General features: G+C 42.5%; 1 protein-coding gene across 1 annotated transcript in view; it reads left to right on the forward strand.

The window, feature by feature from the left end:
* Positions 1 to 21,062, forward strand: part of dnah1 (dynein, axonemal, heavy chain 1) — a 524,711-nt gene that overhangs the window by 444,777 nt on the left and 58,872 nt on the right. The window contains exons 64-68 of the mRNA XM_041191637.1: positions 34 to 185; positions 1,399 to 1,595; positions 10,461 to 10,605; positions 18,592 to 18,750; positions 19,011 to 19,142. Coding sequence (XP_041047571.1) covers positions 34 to 185; positions 1,399 to 1,595; positions 10,461 to 10,605; positions 18,592 to 18,750; positions 19,011 to 19,142 — 785 coding nt within the window. The remainder of the gene's footprint in view (positions 1 to 33; positions 186 to 1,398; positions 1,596 to 10,460; positions 10,606 to 18,591; positions 18,751 to 19,010; positions 19,143 to 21,062) is intronic.

Genomic DNA, 21,062 nt, shown 5'->3' on the forward strand with positions numbered 1-21,062 from the left:
ATAACATACACAGCTGTTCATTTTGTTGTTCAGATACTGTGGAGAAGAGGATAAAACTTATCAATAGTTACTTCACCTACAGTCTGTACCTCAGTGTCTGCAGGAGTCTTTTTGAGAAGCACAAGCTAATGTTTGCTTTCCTGGTGTGCGTGAGAATCATGATGAATGATAACAAGATTGACATGGTCAGTAACATATGCATAAACTTCTATTGGCCTAATCTTAGAAATCTCAGTTGAAAAGATAGTCTTTTGATTCACTGTCTTTGCTTGTGCCATTGTTAGCTCCCACCACAGCTTTCAACTCTAATCCCATTCATCAATTCTTACAGCACAGAAGGACACAGCACAATAATATACAGTCAGGATAGATTGGCCCTGGGATTCCTCAACATTGATTCTAGGCCCCATAAAGTCTCATATCATCAGGCCATCCCTATTGATTATCACCTGTCACCCTCCTTCAGCTGATGAATCAGTGCTTCTCAATGATGAATACCACTTGGAAGCAGCGCTGAGGGTAGTAAGGGCAAAGAATGTACACTGGGTGTGGGACTTAAAATTATAGAATGGTTACAGCATAGGAGGCAGCCATTCAGCCCATTGTGTCCATGCCAGCTCTCTGCAAGAGCAGCTTAGCTAATTTCATTCCCCCACCCTTTCCCTGCAGCCCTGAATTTTATTAATTCACTTCAGATGCTTGTCCAATTCCCTTCTGAAAGCCCCGATTAAAAGTTGCCACCACACTCTTAGGCAGTGCATTCCAGATCCTAATTATTCCCTATGTAAAAAAATTTTGACATTTTAAATGTCCATCACTAAGCCTGGTAGTAATGCTACTGACCAAGCTGGCTGAGTCCTGATGGAAATAGCTGCCATACTGGACCTGTGACAGGTGGTGAAAGAACCACCACGAGGGGAAATCCCGCATGGCCCTAACCTCACCAATCTACCTGTCGCAGATACTGGAAGACACTGGCTTCCAGGATCGTACCCCCTTGTATAGCAACAAAACTAATCTGCATATAATTAATTACTGAAATAAATAAAATCAGAAAAAAAATCTATTATTGGAAATCTGAGGGAAAAATAAAAAACAAATATCATAGCACCTCAGTGAACATCTGAAAGAGAAGAGAGATGCTAACTTTTCAGAAATAAAAGCAGAAAATGTTGGAAACATTCAGCAGATCAGGCAGCATCTATGGAGAGAGAAAGAGTAGTAACGGCTTTTAACTTTTCAGGTCTAGTCTACTCAAAAATATCTACCCAAAACGTTAAGTTGGCTTTTCTCTTTTTCAATTGCTAATGATCTTTTGGGTACATCCAACATTTTATATTTTTATTTACTTATTCATACTATTGTAATGACCTGTCCTAATTTGAATGCATTGAACAGGAAGAATGGCATTACCTTCTCTCTGGAGGATCTGTCCAGACATTGAGCCCCAACCCAGCCCCTGACTGGCTGTCAGAAAGAGCATGGAGGGACATCCAGGGCCTTGCTAGCCTGCAGCACTTTGCCAACTTTACAAAAGATTTTACAAACTATTTGGATGAATTCCAAGGAATCTTTGACAGCCAGGAACCTCACAGGTGATTTTTAAATACCCATTGATTGGGATAATGCTTTGTATGCTTATTCATGTAAAAAAAAATTTAACCAGTGATTGCGGGCCCCAATTGTACAAGGGGCCTTGCTACAGCATGCAGGGTCAGTGGGAAGGCAGTGAATTTGCATGGGAACAGGAGGCATCTGCACTCCTGCAGATAAATTTCCAAAGCCTGGGAGCTCATATGGGCCAGAGTCCCTGTCATCTGCTACTGTCCAGGATGTGCCCCCTCATCCTTCCCTCTTCTCTCCATTCCATCCACCCCTTCCCTATCCACTCCACTGTATATCTATCCTAACTACCCTCCACCCTTCCCTCTTCTCCCTCCCCCTCCCTCAGCCCCTGCCTACAATTCCACCTTTGCTATATTTACTAGCCGTTCATGTTTATCCCCATGGAGTGAATACAAGCAGTCACTCCAATTATTTGTCTATTTAACAATTGTTAGGTTTCTTAAGAAATTGAAAAGCCACCAATTAATACCTGAATGCTGCTCACAACACTAATTGGTGCTGATTTCTGGATTATATTCAGACTAGTTTAAACTAACACAGGAGAACCATAAAAGTACAGGCCGGGGCACAGCCCACTTAGAAGAAAAGTCTCATGAAGGAATAGTTCCAACAATTGAATAGAAAGAACAACTGCTGAGAAAGAGAAGAAGACCAGCAACCATGAAGAGGTGTCAAAGCAATACCCTCTAATCAGAACTTCCCGGCCTTGCAATGGTTACCTGCTAATATTTGAAAAGCAGCTAAGTTCTAACTAAACCATATTATGTCTTAATTTAGATGGTAATTTTGACCTGGGTGCGTGGTGGCAGTGCATATCAGGACTGTAACTTACAGTGATATGTAGCAGTAAGGTGAAGACCCTCATCTATGGTTCCCTATGCGACTCATTGTCATCAGGTGGAGCATTGATCAGGTGCCAGGGAAGGAGAAAAACTTTAGAAAAAAATCATGCACCTGCTAAGACCCAGTTGTAGAGTGGTATCGGCAAGTCCTGAGCACAGGTTTCAGGCTCATTCTTTCAGCTAGCTGGGAGACTCAAATAAAGTAACTTACGAAATAAAAAAAGGGGGCTAAACTGGACAGTTCACAAAAATAGGTATGGGGATCACAATGCACAATTGACCCCCACCTGTTGATTCCCATGCAGACAGCGCATTAACTTGGTGCTGCCTGCTAATTTGCATGTTTGTTGTGTGCAGCCAGTGCTAAACACACTCTTAGGCAAGGGCCCAAGTTCTTGCAAGGCTAGCACTACTTCAAGCTGGCCTACGCTACTTAAAACCAATCAGCAGCTCTCAAAAGGGAGGTGCATCTGGCTGCAGAAGGTGCTGGAACTGCTTGCAGAATAGAGCCTGCATAGGAAGAAGAGCAATAATGGTGCAACAGGGGAGAGCCCAAGCTCCAAGGTTGTCTAATGCTGCCTTGGATGCTTTGGTGGAGAAGGTGAAGAGGAGAAGAGATATGACCAATCCACAAGAAGATCCAGGAAGCTCTCCAGATAAACTTCGCAAAGGCAGTAGAACCAAACACCATGACAGTAAGTGCCAAAATTCTAGCCCTAAGGAGCTGGATGCAGTGCTGCAAGAAGTTCAATTACCTCACAAGAATGGTAACATTCAACCGATGTATCTTTAAATGCTGTATCCCACCAGCTGCACCTCACTGTTCAATGCACAACATCCCTTCACTCATCCACCAACAACCTCTATCAATTACCACTCAGACCTAATTTCCATAGCTTCACCTCACCCCCACACACATCACTGCTGCAGGGCTCACACCCATATCTCACAGCTTGCATACATTGCCAGGTATTCAACCATAACAGCCACATCAGCAAACAAATTGCACCACACTCACTGACATACTTCCATCTCTCTTGCAGAACAAGTTGGCAAATAACCAGAGGCAGCAGGATTGAACCATCAGGGGACAGATACAACTTCATATCTTCACCCCAATGAAGGAGACAGTGCTTGCCATCATTAAAGCAGCATTGACTGAAGCAGGGTTGAAACCACTGAAGATGGTGTCCTCATTCCTAATCCTCCTTCTTATATCCCACTTCCTCTTTTTTCCAATCTCTTCTGGTTTACAAGCTGCATATAGTGTAAGCATTTACCTCTTCCTTTCCCCTTTCCCCCCTCCCCTTAACACAAGCCTGTCCTTGTGCCTTTCTCCTTTCAGATTCCCAAGAACTGCAACCTGGCCCAGCTGTAGTGGAAGAGCAGGAAGATAGTGATGAAAATGAAACAATTACTTGCTGTTACACTGTCAAATACCAGTTCAGATACTGACACTGTGCATACTTCTGAGGATAGCTTAGAGGTGGGATCTGCACATGGTGAGATGCTAGGCATGAGTGGCTGCAGCAGGGGTTAAGGATCATATAGTTCCCTGGTCACTGGCAAGTGGAGTCGCACACGAGTTCTGTTGCAGAGGACTCAGGCAAACACATCATCATAGAATCATTGAAAAGGAAGTCATATGCCAGCAGTTTGGTATAGCAATCCCAATTAATATCACTCCCCTGCCTTCATAGCCCTGAAAATTTTTATTCCTTCAAGTATTTATCCACTTCTCTTTTGAATGTTACTAATGAATCTGCTTTCACCACCTTTCAATCAGTAAATTCCAGATCATAACTTGTAGTGTACAAACGTGTTTCTTCATGTCACCCCTGCATCTTTTTGGCCAATTACCCTAAATCTTGTCCTCTGCTTATTGACCCTTCTGCTACTGGGAGCAGTTTCACTTTATTTATTCTCTCAAATTCAGTCATGATTTTGAACACCTCTATCAAATGTGACCTACAGAAGAAGGCTGATGGGTATGCACAAGGAAATGCTTGATACTTTGGCAGCCTTGCCTTAAAGGCTTGCTGCCACTCAAGCCCAAACTGCTGCCATTGTAGCTAAGGATACCAGTGCTCAAAGCAGCTTGCCATGTGGCATAACAGTCCAGCAATCTTTCCTCCCAACAGTTTACTAGGATTGATGAGACACCGTCCCTGGTGAGTGGCAGTGGTTCCATGGGGCACAAATCTGTCCTCACTCGGAATGACAGCATTCATCCTCCCATGCCTGCCATCCAGCCATGCCCCTGCCTGTTGCCAACTAGCCCAGACTGCTGCTGCCCATGATGAGATGGTGCAATCCGAAGTCGGACCTTCAGTATCTCCCACTGAAAGCCATGCTGCAATCTCGGTAGCACTGCTTAGGAAAGCTACACAAGGGATAGACAGTAAAGGAATGCACAAGGGCGATTAGATGTAATTTGTATACAATATGGCATGAATTCATTTACAAATTTGGTTGAGAATATTTATTTTATGCTGGTTTGTATTTTACGTTTTGACTAAGAGGACACTGATGGTCAGTAACAAAAGGGAAAATAAAGTGTGGGACTGTTGGTGAATGAGGAATTGGGGTTGCGTTTGATGATGTTGCAGTTCCAGGTCCAGATGGATTTCATCAAAGAAGTGGCTAGTGAGATAGTTGAAGCATTAGTTTCAATTTTCCAAAATTGCTAAGTTCGGTGGAAAATTCCAATAGATTGTAAAGTAGCTAATATAACTTCTTTATTCAAAAAGGGAGGGAGACAGAAAGCAGGAAACTATAAGCCAATTAGCTTGACATCTGTCATAGGGAAAATGTTAGAAGCTATTGTTAAAGATATTATAACAGGGCACTTAGATAAATTCAAGGTAATCAGGCAGAGTCAACATGGTTTTGTGAAAGAGAAATCATGTTTAACCAATTTAGTGGAGTTATTTGAAGAAGTAATTTGTGCTGTGGATAAAGTGGATGTCCTTTACTTAGATTTCCAGAAGGCATTTGATAAGATGCCATATCAAAGGTTATTGCGAAATATAAAAGCTCATGGTATAGGGGGTAATATATTGGCATGGATAGTAGATTAGCTAGTTAACAGGATAAAGAGAGTAGGCATAAATGGGTTATTTTCCGGTTGGCAAGATGTAATGAGTGGTGTGTTACAGGGATCAGTGCTGGGACCTTAATTCTTTCCAATTTATATAAATGACTTGGATGAATGGACCGAAGGAATGGCTGCTAAAGTTGCTGATGACACAGAGATAGGTAGGAAAGTAAGTTGTGAAGAGGACTTAAGGAGGCTATAAAAGATTATGGTACATTAGGTAGGTGGGCAAAGACCTGGCAAATGGAGTATTATGTGGGAAAATGTGAAATTGTCCATTTTGGCAGGAAGAATAAAAAATAAGCATATTCTCTAAATGGTGAGAAATTGCAGAAGTTTGAGATGCAGAGGGGTCTGGTTTTCCTAGTGCAGGAATCGCAAAAGGAACAGCAAGTAATTAGGAAAGCAAATAGAATGTTATTGTTTATTGCAGGGGGAATTGAATGCAAGAGTAGGGAGGTTATGCTTCAGTTATACAGGGCATTGGTGAGACCACATCTGGAGTATTGTATACAGTACTGGTTTCCTTATTTAAGGATAGATGTAAATGCATTGGAAGAATTTCATAGAAGGTTTACTAGACTAATACCAGGAAGGGGCTGGCTGTCTTATGAGGAAAGGCTGGACAGACTAGACTTGCATTTGCTGGAGTTTAGGATAGTAAGAGGCAACTTGATTTTTAAAAAATTCATTCACAGGATGTGGGCTTCACTGGCTGGGCCAGTATTTATTGCCCATCCCTAGTTGCCCTTGAGAAGGTGGTGGTGAGCTACCTTCTTGAACCGCTGCAGTCCTTGTGGTATAGGTACATCCACAGTGCTGCTAGGAAGGAAGTTCCAGGATTTTGACCCAGTGACAGTGAAAGAACGGTGATATATTTCCAAGACAGGATGGTGAGTGGCTTGAAGGGGAACTTCCAGGTGGTGAAGTTCCCATCTATCTGCTGCCCTTGTCCTTCTAGGTGGTAGTGGTCGTGGGTTTGGAAGGTGCTGTCTAAGGAGCCTTGGTGAATTCTTGGAGTGCATCTTGTAGATGGCACACACTGCTGCTACCGTGCGTTAGTAGTGGAGGGAGTGAATGTTTGTGGATGTGGCCCATCAAGCGGACTGCTTTGTCCTGGATAGTGTCCAGCTTCTTGAGTGTTGTAGGAGCTGCACTCATCCAGGCAAGTGGGGAATATTCCATCACATTCCTGACATGTGCCTAGTAGATGGTGGACAGGCTTTGGGGAGTAAGGAGGTGAGTTATTCATTGCACAATTCCTAGCCTCTGACCTGCTCTTGTAGCCACGGTATTTATATGGCTGGTCCAGTTCAGTTTCTGGTCAAAGGTAACCCCCCCAGGATGTTGATAGTGGGGGATTTAGTGATGGTCATGCCATTGAACATCAACATGGTTGGATTCTCTCTTGTTGGAGGTGGTCATTGCTTGACACTTGTCAGCCCAAGCCTGGATGTTGTCCAGGTCTTGCTGCATTTGGACATGGACTGCTTCGGTATCTGAGGAGTCGCAAATGGTGCTGAACATTGTGCAATCATCAACAAACATCCCCACTTTCTGACCTCATGATCGAAGGAAGGTCATTGATGATGCAGCTGAAGATGGTTGGGCCTAGAACGCTACCCTGAGGAGCTCCTGCAGTGATGTCTTGGAGCTGAGGTGACCGACCTCCAACAACCACAACCACCTTCCTTTGTGCTAGGTATGACTCCAACCAGCAGAGAGTTTTCCCCGATTCCCATTGACTCCACCTTTGCTAGGGCTCCTTGATACCACACTCTGTCAAATGCTGCCTTGATGTCAAGGGCAGTCACTCTCACCTTACCGTGGGAGTTCAGCTCTTTTACCAATGTTTGAACCAAGGCTGTAACGAGGTCAGGAGCGGAGTGGCCCTGGTGGAACCCAAACTGGGCATCAGTGAACAGATTATTGCTTAGCGAGTACCACTTGATAGCACTGTTGATGACCCCTTCCATTACTTTACTGATGATCAAGAGTAGACTGATGGGGCGGTAATTGGCCGGGTTGGATTTGTCATGCTTTTTGTGTACAGGACATACTTGGGCAATTTTCCACATTTCTGGGTAGATGCCAGTGTTGTAGCTGTACTGGAACAGCTTGGCTAGGGGCGTGGCAAGTTCTGGAGCACAAGTCTTCAGTACTATTATCGGAATGCTGTCAGGTCCCACAGCCTTTGCAGTATCCAGTGCCTTCAGCCTTTATTTGATAACACGTGAAGTGAATCGAATTGGCTGAAGACTAGCATCTGTGATGTTGGGGACCTCCGGAGGAGGCCAAGATGGATCAGATCATCCACTCGGCACTTCTGGCTGAAGATTGTTGCAAATGCTTCATCTTTTATCTTTTGCACTGATGTGCTGGGTTCCTCTATCATTGAGGATGGGGATATTTGTGGAGCCGCACCTCCAGTGAGTTGTTTAATTGTCCGCCACCATTCACGACTGGATGTGGCAGGACTGCAGAGCTTAAATCTGATCTGTTGGTTGTGGGATCGCTTAGCTCTGTCTATCACTTGCTGCTTATCTTGTTTGGCACACAAGTATTCCTGTTTTATAGCTTCACCAGGTTGACATCTCATTTTTAGGTGTGCCTGGTGCTGCTCTTGGCATTCCCTCTTGCACTCTTCATTGAAACATAAAATCCTGAAGGGACTTGACAGGGTGTATGTGGAAAGGATGTTTCCTCATGTAGGAGAATCCAGAACTAGGGGTCACTGTTTAAAAACAATGGGTCGCCCATTTAAGACAGATGGGAATTTTTTTTCTCTGAGGGTTGAGACATTTTGGAACTCTCTTCCTGAAAAGGCAGTGGAGGCAGAATCTTTGAATATTATTAAGGCAAAGGTAGTTTCTTGATAAACAAGAGGGTGAAAGGTTATCGGAGGCAGGCAGGAATGTGGAGTTGAGACTACAATCAGACCAGACATGATCTTATTGAATGGCAGAACAGGCTCAAAGGGCTGAATGGCCTACTGCTCCTAATTTGTTTGCTCGTAGTAGAATGAGGTGATCATGGACAATCCAGTAAGAAAGGGGCTGTGCTGGTTACCTCCTCCCTTCCACTTCCTCCTCCTCTTCCTCAGTTGGTCATCACATAGCTAGAGCTAAGGGCTATGCCCTCATGCAGCAACTTTGACATGCGCTCTGCCGAGTACTGGAGGACTTCTCCAGAGCAATCTAGGCAATGGAAACATTGTTTCAGTGCCCCAATGACCTGCTGTATCATATTTCATGTAGCAGCATGACTTTTGTGGTATGTATGCTGCACATATGTACATGGGTTGAACACTCCACCATATAGTCAAAGGATAGCCCTTTGTTGCCCAGTAGCCTACTCCTAGTTTGTCATGGTGACTCAAATGCAGACGGCACAGCGGACTGCTGCAGAATGAAGATTACCCAGCATTGAACTGCATGATAAACTGGATATGACAACATACCATCTGGATGTTGAGGGAGTGGAATCCTTTTCACTCACAGTACGTCTCAGTGTTTTTATCCTGTGCCCACAAAGTGACATGTGTGCAGTCAATGATCCCCTGCACCATAGGGAAGCCTGCAATCCTCACAAAACCGCATGCTCCTTCTACCTCCATCTCTCTGGCAAGAGAGAATGAAATGTATTTAGCTGTCTTGGAAAACAAAGAGAGCCTCAGTGACCTCCCTTATGCAATAGTGAATGGCAAACTAAGATGTTGCAAATATCATTGGCCCCTACCTAGAAAGAGCCCAGCACATAAAAGTTCATACTCATGGTTAACTTCACAGCTGCTGTAAATGCCATCCTCACCTGCTCTGAGGTTGCAGTTGTAGCCAGTGTTCCCTCTAATTTCACTACGTTGTGCATGGCCAGTCTGTTGCACTGAGCAGACCCTGTAAGATTGCTGTACTGTCTGTTGTATCCTGTGCAGTTAAGTTCTGGGCTGCTGCACTGCCAGTAGCAGGTGGCAGATTTCAGTGAGGATGTACTTAAGTGAAATGCAGGTATCTAGTTGGGGTAGTGGTCCCCAGAAGATCCTGGGTGGAGATGGCATTCTGTTGAGAGCCCTTCTCCTCATCATTCTCCTCCCTCTTCCAGCAGTTTGTCCTGCTAGTGTCACCTCTACTTATTTTTCCTGTAGTCTAAGAAAAATGCACAGTATTTTATCCATGTCTGGGAGCAACTAGTTTGTGCAGAATGCTTGAAGTCAGGCCAAAGACATTCAGCATGTGCCAACCGCATAGACTTTAGCAATTTTTAACAACCCTGGAAACCATCAAACACTTCTACAATCACAGCAATGGCCAATGGAAATCAATCAGCAACTAACCTCTAAACAGTTGATGATCCCTCTAAATAATACTGCTAGGGGATCCTTCCTGCTCCTGAATGCATGTTTAGCTGCACATGAAAGAGATGGCATTAGTTGGAGCGCTGAACCCCAAAATGGCAGTTTGAAAATGTTACGCACTGATTGACATCACAATTTGTCTTCTCTGAATACTTCTGGCAGATGCTCCTTACGCGCTCTAATGGCCTTACAAATATGGCCCCTAGCAGGGCTTGCACCAGAAGCGTTTGTGCATGCTGCGAACATTATTTTGGAATCAAAACAGTACTCAGAGTACTGAAGAACAGTGGTAAGAAGCCAAACTTTGTGGACCTCTTTATTTTCATTGCTTTACCAGTTGCAATTAAAGTAACTATCAGTTCCATCTTATCAAATGTGATTGGGTTGTCCATCAAGTTGAAATTCATTCTGCAGGAGATTTGTGAAAAGTTCATTACTTTCACCAGCTTGCTGAACTTTAGCGACTTTAGAATTAGTGGCTGAAATTTTTCAAGTTTATTTATAACCAAAAAGAAAATGAAATATATATATTTTTATTTTACAGACGACCTTTGCCTGGCGAGTTAGAGAGTGAAACAGATTCATTTCAGAAACTGCTTGTTATGCGCTGTCTTCGACTAGACAAAGTCACCAATGCCATGCAGGACTTTGTGTCACTGAACCTTGGACAGAAATTCATTGAGTCCCAGGTCAGACTTACAGCTTCACATTTATCTTAAGTTAGACTACTGTTATAATTACATTTGACACGTTATTTTCACAAAATGTTTTCAATTTTTTGGGTCAATGAGAAGAAAAATCATGAACGATGGAGATAACATAGGGCAGAATTTTACATTTGGCATGCAGATGCACACCCGACACATTGGAAAGTAATATGACGCGCGATGACGTTAGGCGTGCGCCCCAATGTCATCGCACTCACGATATTTCGCTCGGCGGGCGTGCACCGGAGTCGACTGCTAACCCGCCAATAATTGAAAGGCCTATTAAGGCCATTAACGAATTAATTAACTTCAAATTTACGCTGCCCGTCCAACCTAACGGTTGGCGGGCAGGCAAAAAGGCCAAGCGGCCTTTACATTTTTTAGGAAACCTCATCCACGAGCGGGATGAGGTTCCTAAAGCTAATACAACATTAAATAAAAACTTTCTTCTGACAGTAAAAACATGTCCCATCTCACATGACACTGTCACATGAGGCAACATATTAAAGACATTAAAAATTTAATTAAACATGTTTCTTAAAAAGCACTTCAATCTCCCTGAGGCAGCTCCATGCCTCAGGGAGATTGAAGCGCTCTTTTGTGTGCATGCGCGAAAGAGCGCTGGACCCAACTCTCCCTCCTGCCCCTGCCCGCACAGGTAGTGCTCTACCACTTGTGATCCACGCTGGGTGGGCCTTAATTGGCCCACCCGCGTGAAATCGCGGTGTGGAGCCGATCGTGGGTGGCAGTCGGCTCCATCACCACTCCTGCCAGGTCCGCCCAACCAATGTAAAATCGTGGCCATAGAATTGAATTGAGTTTTACAGCATATAAACAGGGCATTTGGTCCAACATATCTATGCCACTATTTATGCTCCACACCAGTTTCCTCCCATCTTCATCTAACCCTATCTCCATATCCTTCTATTCCTTTATCCCTCGTGTGCTTTTTGGCTCATCCACTCCACGTGGTAGCAAGTTCCACATACCCCCCTTGAGTAAAACAGTTTCTCCTGAATTTTTTCTTGGATTTATTAGTGACTATCTTATTTTTATAGTCACTAGTTTAGATTCCCCCACAAGTGGAAATATCGTTATGTCAATCTACATCTAAAATAAGAACAGCAAATGCCAAAAGTGTACAGCAGGTCTGCTAGCTTCTGAATGAGCAATGTGGGCTAAGTTTTGAATGGGAAACTGCTCCACTGTCATTATCACTTAGCGATGAACTACCTGCACATTCAGAGCCATTTAACAATTGTCAGGAGAAGGGTAATCAAGCTGCTCCTCATGTGATGTAGGTGGTTGGGTTATGTTGCTTGCAAACTGTGTCTGGGTCCTATTAACATCATGGGACCAAATTTCCATTATACAATGAGAGTTCCACTTGTCTCCAGTGAGAATCTTGGCTACTTATCTGAAAGCACTAATCAAAATCATGCCTGGTGGAACTGCAGCAAAAACAAAGTAACAGAAGGAAGCCATTTAGCCCCCCAAGCCTGTTCTGCTATTCAGTGAGATCATGGCTGATCTGTGGTCTAACTCTATATATCTGCTTTTGCTCCATATCCCTTAATACATTTGATAGATTTTTGTTAGCCAATCTCAGATTAAACTTAAAGTTCCAAACTTTTACTACCCTTTGTGTTTCCTAATTTCTAACTCCTGAAAAGTCTGGCTCTGTGGCTGAGGAAGAGCATTCCTGCGGCAAGAAAAAGGTTTAGTGGTACGATCACCTTTGGTTCCTCTCCATGGATGGCTGCTACCAGGTTCCAGCATCTCTTGTGGCTTTGGCATGCTGGCTAGGAGTTGCAGCGTATGCACAGTGGTTGTAGCGTTGACTTGCTGTACCATCGTCGGGGCCTGAGGTAGAGGCTTCTCAGATTGTTGATCACTCTCTTTCACCTCTTCTACCCGAGACGCTGTGGTTCCCTCCTAGGTGTTTGGTTGGTCTGACCATGGAGGGTTTTCTGGAGAATGAACAAGCCTGCTCTGCAAAGAGAGAAGGTAGTTCAAAGCAGAAGTCCCAGTCAGGGTACTTATTTTCATTTGAGTACTTGGGAACATGCTGTTCTGTTTGGTTAACTACAGTGGCTGTTTTGACATCACCTGCCATCTTGAGGATATCCAAGGCTACACAGGCAGCCCTGCTCAGGAGAGAGAAAAGCTGGTTACAGATAACGTACATGAGCTCAAAGATCTGTTTTCCGCTACACCTCAGTGGTTTCAGGATCATACCAATGACTGGAAGTCAGATTCCTCCAGGCCTCAGCCATGGTTCTTTGTCCGACAGGACTGTCATGCTGGCTTCTTTATTTAATTTAAAATTTGTTAATGGCCATCGACAGAAATGTCCACATTCCAGAATGAGAAAGCCAGATCTTTGAGGTCACCCATGAAGCAAGGCTGTCTTCTGGGTTTGCAGTCTCAACCTCATGGATCAGTTAGGGCCTTCTGTGCATTTGAGTTCTTACCTTGTACAGTTAGCAATAGTGTCCAACCCTGTTGAATTGGAGGCATTGGGCTGCACTTGCAGAACGTTGATGTTGCCTGTCAGGGTGCTTCACTCCACAGCTGTGGCATGGTTGTTGTACTGGCCTGTTCCAATATTGCCTTCCCTGACTTAGAGTGTTCCTGTGTCTTTGTGGCCTGACAAGCTAGACTGAGGGCTGGCCTCTGCACCATGTTTTATTCTCTTCCCTTAAGATTATCCTGTACTACTTACAGAGTTCTGACTGTCTAATTATCTGGATTGCCTTTTCCAGGGTTAGATCTTCCTTTACTTGCAGGTCTTCTGACTTTTTCTTTAAACCTGAAGCAATGCTGTGTTTTTTCCTCTGAAGACCCCAGTTTTGTGATTGGTCTGAGCCTTAATCAGTCCAAATTGACTTGGAAGTGTGCAATTGGGACCCATGTTAAAACATTTTAAAAATGAGCTTTAAGAGCTTTCTGAATTTCAAGATGGCGTCATTGTTCACTTGGAGACAAAGGGATTTCCCATGCTTGCCAGATTTTGGTGGTCCCTGCAAAATGGTGCTCTTCTTGAAAAGAAAATTTAACAGTGGCTGCCTGGATCGGCTGCCTGCAGATTTCTTTTGTTCAGTGGTTTACTTTTTAAACTATCCAATTAGTTGAATTGGAGCTTTTGCAGGTTTTTTTCTGAGCTGGGCAGTCGTAACATTCCCAAAATATTCAATTAATTTGGGGATTTTTTGGACACATTTGGACACCACGTGTTCAGGCTCAGACTCTGGGATCGGATTTTGGGGACGTATTTCTTTCAAATGGCACTTCTGACACTGAATTATTTTAAAGATATCTCAGGATTTGCTGCGTCCTGGAATTTTAAAAAAATTAGCTCACCCCTGCACTCTGGGAACCAAAGCTGTACTTCTGCTGCAGTGAGGAATTTTAAATTTCAGTCTCCAGCTTCCAAGCCTTGCTTTGGAGCTTTTTCCTGGAGATTTTTTTCCTCTGCACTTCTGCCTATTTTCAGGTCAGAATGCTTTTTTGAATTTTTCTTCAGTGTTATGACCACAGCCAATGTTATTCGCTGAGCAAGCCAAATCCCAGAAGGAAACCTGTCTTATTGATCATAGCTATGAAATATCACCTGAAACTTAACTGGAGCAGCCACATAAATAATGTGGTTACAAGAGCAGGTCAGAGACTGGGAATACTGCAGCAAGTAACTTACCCCCTGACTCCCCAAAATCTGTCCACTATCTACAAGGCACAAGTCAGGTATATAATGAAATACTAGGAGCATAGGAACAACAGTAAATCATTTAGTTTCTCAAAAGTTGTGCTGCCATTCAATCAGATCATGGTTGATCTGTGACCTAACTTCATTTACCTACCTTTTCCATATCTCCCTAATACATTTTGTTAACAAATGTTTATCAATGCCAGATTTAAAATTAAGAATTGATCTAGCATCAATTCCCATTTGCGGATGAGAGTTCCAAACATCTACCACCCATTGTGTATAACTGTGTTCCTTTCACTCGAGAGGGCTGGCTGGAATTTTTAGATTATCTCTCCTAGTCCTAGATAGGCAAGCCATGGAAATAGTTTCTCTCTATCTGTGCTGTCTCTTCCCCTTAATATCTTGAACATTTTGATCAAATCACTCCTTAACCTTCTAAATTCCAGGGAATACAATCTGACTTTTGTTATCTCAGCTCATAATTTAACTCTTGGTTCTATAATTATATTTAATTATTTTTTGAATGTCTCTCATTGATATTGTTATTTTACCCATTAACAGATTTGCCCAGTTTACTGTGGACTGTCTCATTCTATTGAAGTCAGCCTTACTTAAATCTAGAATCTTAGTATTATTTTGTATTTCTTCCTTTTAAACACTACATTGAAGTTAACCATATTATGAAGGCAATTAGATAAGAAGGATGCAATTTGGCCCATTGAATCCATGCCAATTCTTTGTAGGAGCAATGTAGCTCATCCCATACCCTGCCCATTCTGTGTAAACCCGCAAACCTCTTCCCTTTAGGTGCTTATCCAATTTCTGTTTGAAAGCCATGATTGAATCTACCTCCACCACACTTTCAGGCTTTGCATTCAAGATCATAAATACCCACTGCATAAAATAAGTTTTTCCTCATGTCACTTTTGGTTCTTCTGTGTCCTCTGGCTCTTGTCACTTCCACCATTGAAAACAGTTTTTTTCTATCGATTCTGTATAGACATCTAATTTTGAACACCTCCACTCAACCTTTTCATCCCTAAGGTGAACTACCCTAGCTTCTCCAATCCATCCATGCAGCTGAAATCCCTCATCCCTGGTGGAACCATTCCCCTAAATCATTTCTGCCCCCTCTTCAAGGCCTTCACGTCCTTCCTGAAATGCGGTGCCCAGAATTGGACACCGAGGTCAAATCAGTGTTTTAGAAAGGTTCAACATAAATTTCTTCCTTTTGTAATTCATGCATTTATTATCAAGCCCAGGATTCTGTATACCTTTTTAACCACTTTCTCAACCTGCCCTGTCACCTTCAACAACCTGTGCACATATTCCGCCAAGTCTCTCAGTTCCTTTATCCCTTTTAGAATTGTATCCTTTATTTTATATTGCTTCTTTGTTCTTCCTACCAAAATGTAGCACATTGCACTGTTCTGCATTAAACTTCATCTGCCACAAGTGCTCCCATTTCACCAGCCTATGTCCTTTTGAAATCTATCACTATTCTCCTCATAGTTCATTATATTTCCAAATTTTGTATCATCTGTGATTCATTGATTAAAACTACCCTGCCAATACACCATGCCTGTCTAATCTCTGCACTTATATGATCTACATATCACAATGCTCTGGGACACCCATATACAACTCCTATTACAATCTTAAAACTATTTCTACTTCTTAATTATATACATCAATCCCCTCTGCCTACTTACCTCCAGTTATATCCTCTCTAAACATTGAAATGATTTTATCCTATAATCATTAAGGCTGCTCCTCCCCCAATACCATCTTCCCTATCTTTCCTGTAGACCTTGTAACCTGGTATATTTAGTTTCCAGACCTGACCATTTTGCAGCCATGTCTCAGTAATGGCTACGATGCCATACCTTCCAAATTGAATTTGTGTCTGCGATTCATCCAATTTGCTCCTTTTACTCCCTATATTTATATTAAGAATAATAATGAGGCTCACACCCAAATCTGTCCGGCTGTAATGTTTTATTCACGCATTTCTTATTTTTTTCTGTTGGTTTAATTATTTTGCATCTTTTAGTTTCCCTTTGCCTCTAGTGTCAAAAGCACAATTTCTGACTATTACTCTACTCTCTTCCCTGCCTTTTGTTTAAACTACTATTTATACCTTTTCCACCTGTACTCTCCCTTCCACTTACTAGTTTAAAGTCCATTTAATCCTTCTGCTAGGAACCTGGTACCAGCTGATTCAGTTGGAGCCCATTTCAACAGTACAATTCCTTCCTTGTCCCAATACAGATGCCAGTGTTCCATGTAAGGGAACCCCTCCTTCTCACATCTATCCTTAGGACAATTTGCATGTGGCTTGTGCAATAATCCAAAGATTATAAGCCTTGTAGTCCTGTTTTTTAAATTAACTCCTAGTTCCTAGTACTGTTCAAACAGGACCTCTTGCCTACTCTTCCTATGTTATGGGTCACAAAATTAATAACAACAACTGGATCCTCAACCTCCCTCTCCAATATTCTTTTAAATTGGCTTGAGATGCATCTTACCCTGGCACTAGGAAGGCAACATTCCATGCAGGACTCTTGATTCTGCTTACAAAGGATGCCCTCCTCAAGGGCAATTAGGGATGGGCAACAAATGTTGGCCTTGCCAGCCACACCCACATCTCATGAAAGAATTTTTAAAAATTGCCCCCCCTAAGTATTGAATCCCTCAAAACTACCATATTATTCTTCCCCACCATTTCCTCCTCCCCACTTTAGCCTTCTCCAAGGTCCCATGGTCAGAATTTCAAGATCCATAGTTAGTATTCTGGCTGTCCTTCCAACAGTCTTTATCCTTATTCCTCACCAGGAGCAAGCACATTGTTAGGCCTTCAGTTTCTGCAGATCCTCATTCTGTATGTCATCTGGCTTCCCCTTACTCTGCATGTTATTGGTCACGCCAACTCCTACACCTCTCTACGAGATGTAATCAAAATCTGAAGCAAACTGCCCAGATATTCCTCTCCCTGTCTTATGTGTTGGACTGTCTCTAACTTGTACTCCAGTTTATTGACTCTGAGCTGGAAAGATTCAAGACAGCGACATCTACAGTAAATGTGTTCACGCAAGACAGTCTTGCTGCCCCCGAACTCCCACACACTGCAGTCCAGAAATACAACTTGCTCTGCCATATCTAGATTATTTGAATATTGCTGAAAAGAGAGACATGTTGCCGAAGCTTTCATCTTGCATTCATCAGGACAAATGCAAGAATGTAAAATTTTAAATGATTACAACAATTTTTAACTACATGAGAAAAAGGTGCTTATTGGTTGGCAATGACCCTGCTGACTCTAATTGAGAATATGTTCAGGCCTGTGCCTTTTATAAATTACCTTGAGCAACAGGGAGCCTATGGTTTCCCGTTGTTTTCTCCATGGCATCACCTCAGCCAGAGTCAACTTGCCAACCAAAGCAATATTAAAGTTCTGTACCACCAAGTGACTATTTCTAGATTATTTATATCTACATTTTAATTTGTTGCAAACTTGTTTTTATTTTTCTACACATTAACTTGCACTAAGCAATAAAACACTGGACAAAATTTAAATGCCTCTATTTATTGAATGACTAAACTTACCAGAACTAAACTGATCTGAAAAAAAATCTCACAAATCAGTTCAGTAATGCTGATGTCACTTTAGGTGTTTTATCTTTTTCCCTGGCACTCGCACTCCCTTACATCCCAGCCCTCAGATTCTTGAACTAATTGATCAAATACTAAAAATGCCAAACACATAAGTATAAAACATGTATTATACATAGATATTTAATCTACATACTATTCTACATCTAAGAAGCTCCGCACCATTCAGGGCAAGGCAATCAATTTGATTGCCACCCCATTAACCACCTTAAACATTCACTCTCTTCACACTGTGGCTGCAGTTTGTACCATCTACACGATGCATTGCAGTAACTTCCCAAGGTTTCTTCTGCTGCATAGAAGGACAAGGCTATGTGAACACCACCACCTGCAAGTTCCTCTCCAAGTCACACATCATCCTGACTTGGAAATGTATCATCATGGCTGGGTCTAATTTCTGGAACTCACTCCCTAACCTTCACCACACAGATTCTCAAGGGCAATTGGGAATGGGCAAAAATGCTGGCCTTGCTAATGATGCCCACATCCCCATGAACAAATAAAAAATATTCCGACTTGATCAGCTAATTGATGTTGATACAGTATTTCTTGGAATATGGTATTTTTTAAATTGTTATTTCTTTCAGACCTCAGATCTGTACACAGTTTTTAAGGACTCATCTCCCAGTATTCCACTGATATTTGTGCTATCCCCAGGCACAGATCCTGCAGCTGACCTGTATAAATTTGCAGAAGAGATGAAATTTTCAAAAAAAATGAGTGCCATTTCACTAGGACAGGGGCAGGTAAGGTTAACATTCCCGAATAGAACTCAACTATGTTACCTCAATGTTTTAAGAGGGTTGTTGCTGCATCACCATGAGACAGACACGATAATCATGGTGATTCAGTTTCATACTTTGATTCTCCTTCCTGAACAAGTGTGAATCTAGCAAGAATTTATGATTAGCACACCAAAAATCCAGAAATGTGATTAAAAAAAACTGTGAATCTTTTAGAAAGCGTTTTCTATCAGAAATGTTAATTAAGTTCCTTTTATTTGCAGGGGCCGAGGGCAGAAGCCATGATGCGTAATTCTATGGAGCGTGGAAAGTGGGTGTTTTTTCAAAATTGTCATCTGGCCCCTAGCTGGATGCCTTCTCTAGAGAGACTTATTGAATCAGTGGACACTGACAAGGTAATTTTTTCTGTTTTCATATTAAGGGAGTTAAACAGTTTATGCTGTATCAGTTGACCCTTTAAATAGAATTTGATAACTAGCTGGTTACAAGCAAGATTGAGGATTGTGAGGAAAATGGAATGTGTGGAAACAGCTGGAACCATGAAAACGTCATCTTAGTAAACACAACTGATCAAGCAAGGATGGATGCTGTAGATAAAACTTCTTCAGTTTTGGTCAATTCTCAGCAGATGAAATGGATTAGGTTTACAGTAGAATTTCTTGGGACCAGCAACATTGGCCAATCCATATAAGTGGATTTATTGTCTTCTATGAACCAACATATGCCTTTAACTGCCCAATATTTTACGTAAATGTTAATATACATTAGCACCTTTTACTCAACAAAAAAAAAAATCAATTGATACATATTAACACCTAAGAAATGGGTTCTGTTCCATCAGACAGCAGTGTCAATTTGCAGAAACAGCTATTAGTAACTAATTTTAATCCTATGTGGGCTTTTAGCGACAATAACATAAATAATCCATCAGAAATGCTTCCCCATTCTCTTGCATCATGGTACAGCAGATCAGTGAAATAAATTAGTATGTTGGGCCAAATGACTTTGTTTTACTTACCAGTTTTCCTGGATCATTAAAGAAGAAAGACTTACATTTATATAGCCCTTTTCACAACCCAAAGACATCCAAAAACATACACTTTTGAACTGTGCTCATTTGTTGTAATGTTATTACTGAAAGGATGGGATGCTGTAAACAGACTTCCACCAGTGCTGTTCTGAATCAACTGCCTGGAACACATGACAACCACCATGGGAAGAATTTCCTTCTGATCTTATTTCTTATTTTATGTTTCTTGCTGGCACCTAATCTTCATTTAGTTGAAAGAAAATAACTTTTACTACTTCTTACAGCCTCCTGATGCTTCACAGCACTTTCCAGCCAATGGAGTACTTTTGAAGTGTAGCCATTGTAATTGCCACCTACATATGCCTGAGGTTGGAGATAGTGACATGGACAAATCAAACTTCTGTTCCACTACTGAACAGTCACTGTGGGCAGGATTTTACGGCTCCTCCAGCAGCAGTTTTGTAGGTGGGAGGCCTTGTAAAATGCCATGGGTGCCATACCCATTGCCTACCTGCCTTCCCTGCCTCACCACAATTTTACCAGCAGCGGAGGAGGCATCAGGAGATCCACCTCCAAAATGGCCAATTGAGGCCTTTATTTAATTAATAGCCACTCAAGGGCCTCATCCCACCCCCACTGGGATTTAACCAGCAGCGCGAAAGGCCCACATCAATCTATCCCATTTGGTTCGGTAGCACCACGACTGACCAAGCTGGCCAAGTCCTAAATGACATAGCTGCTAGACTGGGTCTGTGGCAGGTGGTGAGGGAACCAACAAGAAGGAAAAACATATTTGACCTCATCCTCACCAATCTGCCTGCCACAAATGCATCTGTCCATGACAGTATCGGTAGCAGTGACCACCGCACAGTCATTATGGAGACAAAGTCCCATCTTTACATTGAGGATACCCTCCATCGTGTTGTGTGGCACTACCACCGTGCTAAATGGGATAGATTTTGAACAGATCTAGCAACTCAAGATTGGGCATCCATGAAACACTGTGGGCCATCAACAGCCGCAGAATTGTACTCAAACACAATCTGTAACCTCATGGCCTAGCTTATCCACCACTCTACCATTACCATTAAGCCAGGGGGTCAACCCTGGTTCAATGAAGAGTGCAGGAGGGCATGCCAGGAGCAGCACCAGGTATACCTAAAAATGAGATGTCAACCTGGTGAAACTATAAACACAGGACTACTTGCGTGCCAAGCAGCATAAGCAGCAAGCGATAGACAGAACTAAGTGATCTCACAATCAATGGATCAGATCTAAGCTCTGC

Source organism: Carcharodon carcharias, chromosome 7 (genome assembly GCF_017639515.1).
Source record: "Carcharodon carcharias isolate sCarCar2 chromosome 7, sCarCar2.pri, whole genome shotgun sequence".
In the NCBI taxonomy this organism is placed as follows: Eukaryota; Metazoa; Chordata; class Chondrichthyes; order Lamniformes; family Lamnidae; genus Carcharodon; species Carcharodon carcharias.